Source organism: Protopterus annectens, chromosome 10.part0, assembly GCF_019279795.1.
Source record: "Protopterus annectens isolate FY-2018-M chromosome 10.part0, PAN1.0, whole genome shotgun sequence".
Lineage (NCBI taxonomy): Eukaryota > Metazoa > Chordata > Ceratodontiformes > Protopteridae > Protopterus > Protopterus annectens.
The window spans coordinates 1,340,496,882-1,340,498,698 of record NC_056744.1 but is presented as its reverse complement, the minus strand read 5'-3'; the positions used below and the strand labels follow the sequence as shown (position 1 = coordinate 1,340,498,698).

The following is a 1,817-nucleotide window of genomic DNA, read 5'->3' as shown; positions in this document are numbered from 1 at the left end:
GCTTCAGTGGACCCAGGTAACTGTAGACCCATATGCATGACCAGACTCACATGTAGGGCTATGTAGTGGATCATTATGGAATTAATAAGTAAGTATATAGGTGACCTACAGACTCTCAACCCAAGCAAGGTCTGATTTTTCAAAGACAGATCTTGCTTGCTCAACCTGGTTGAATTCTTTAAAAAAGTTGCTGCAGTAATGGATGAGGGCAGATCAGTGCATAACACGTATAGACCTTTCAGGGAGTGTACACCATCCCACACAAGAATTATAGATAGGCTTTCTGAGCTAAATGTAAATACATAGTCAGCTTACTGGATAGAAGACTGCCTCAAAACTAGAACCTAGGAATTGGTTGTGGCTGTCTCTATTTCCTTCAAGGGACCAGTCACTGGTGGTGTAGCCAAGGGGACCAGTCATTGGTGGTGTAGCCAAGATTCAGTTTTTGGGCAACTCCTCCTTGCCCTTTACTTCATAGAGGTCAAAGTTAATGTTAGGGGTTTGTGGCTAACCCTAATACTAGTGGAATGTAATTTTCATAATGAAGTCAGTTGTCATGGCTTGGCTTTTAAAGTGTATCTTCTTATTTTTGTTTTGCAAATCCGCATTTTCGATTTCATTTAATCTACCAGTTAATTCTCGCAAGTGTTTAAGAGAGGAGATCCACAAGGATGTACTTGTTACTGGAGAATATGAAGTCAGTGAACAGCCTAGTATCAAAACACATCCTAAGATAACAGATTCTGCTGGACACATTCTCTATGCAAAAGAAGATGCTTCTAAAGGAAAATTTGCTTTTACCACAGAAGATTATGACATGTTTGAAGTTTGCTTTGAGAGCAGGTACCCAATGGGAACTGGACGATTTCCTGACCAGCTTGTCATTTTGAACATGAAGCATGGCGTTGAAGCCAAGAACTATGAAGAGATAGCTAAAGTGGAGAAGCTGAAACCTCTGGAAGTTGAATTGAGACGCCTTGAGGATCTTTCAGAATCCATTGTTAATGATTTTGCCTACATGAAGAAGCACAAGGAAGAGATGCGAGATACAAATGAGTCTACTAATACCAGAGTGCTGTATTTCAGTATTTTTTCCATGTGCTGTCTAATCGGTCTGGCCACCTGGCAGATCTTCTACCTTCGGCGCTTCTTCAAGGCCAAAAAGCTGATTGAGTAAACATGGGGGAAAAAATGGAAATGTCCAGAGCGCTGAGAACTGTAGTCAACCTTCCTTGAAGGACCTGACATTGTACCATCAGTTTTGTAAAATTGGCAGACAAATCTAAATAAGAGGAAAACAAAAACATCACGAGACAAAACTAGACTGTAATTTTTGTTGGTGGTTTGAGTTAAAGGAAGATTGCAGTGCACAGATGGAAGAGTGACAGCACTGTGAAGGCAACATGTTTAGCCCTTGATTGACACTCATTTGATGCCCTTTAGGTCTTTTAGCTTTTATGATAGTGAAAGGGGTCTGTTGGTAAAGACTACTACCAGACTAAGGTTGAAAGCATGCAGTTTGGTGCTCTGGAGTAGCATTGTGTAGGTAGGTATGATGCAGGTCCAGCTTCTCACAGTATGGCATTGTTGCAAGGTGCAACAAGGTTATTTAATGTTCCATATTTCTGACCTAAAAGGCAGTTTCATTTGAAGCAGACTTAGTTTTAGTGCTTTCAAGAAAGCAAGACATGTTTGCTATAACACTTTTGCAGGAATAATTTGTGTTGTGAAACCTGCGTGTATAATTCTCCCCATCCCAGTTATTCTTTAGCCTTGTATTCCATAGAAATGTTTATGCTTGCCACTTCGCTGGATAT

At 40.5% G+C, this 1,817-nt stretch overlaps 1 protein-coding gene across 1 annotated transcript; it reads left to right on the top strand.

Annotated features, from left to right (window-relative positions):
- Positions 1 to 519: 519 nt before the first annotated feature.
- Positions 520 to 1,304, top strand: LOC122813588 (transmembrane emp24 domain-containing protein 10-like). Its single transcript, XM_044085994.1, has one exon. The coding sequence runs from the start codon at positions 542 to 544 to the stop codon at positions 1,175 to 1,177; it is 636 nt and encodes a 211-aa protein (XP_043941929.1). The 5' UTR covers positions 520 to 541; the 3' UTR covers positions 1,178 to 1,304.
- Positions 1,305 to 1,817: the final 513 nt, after the last annotated feature.

Excerpts from the sequence above, each read along its gene's own strand:
- LOC122813588 (XM_044085994.1), top strand. The coding sequence starts at position 542 with ATGAAGTCAGTTGTCATGGCTTGGCTTTTAAAGTGTATCTTCTTATTT.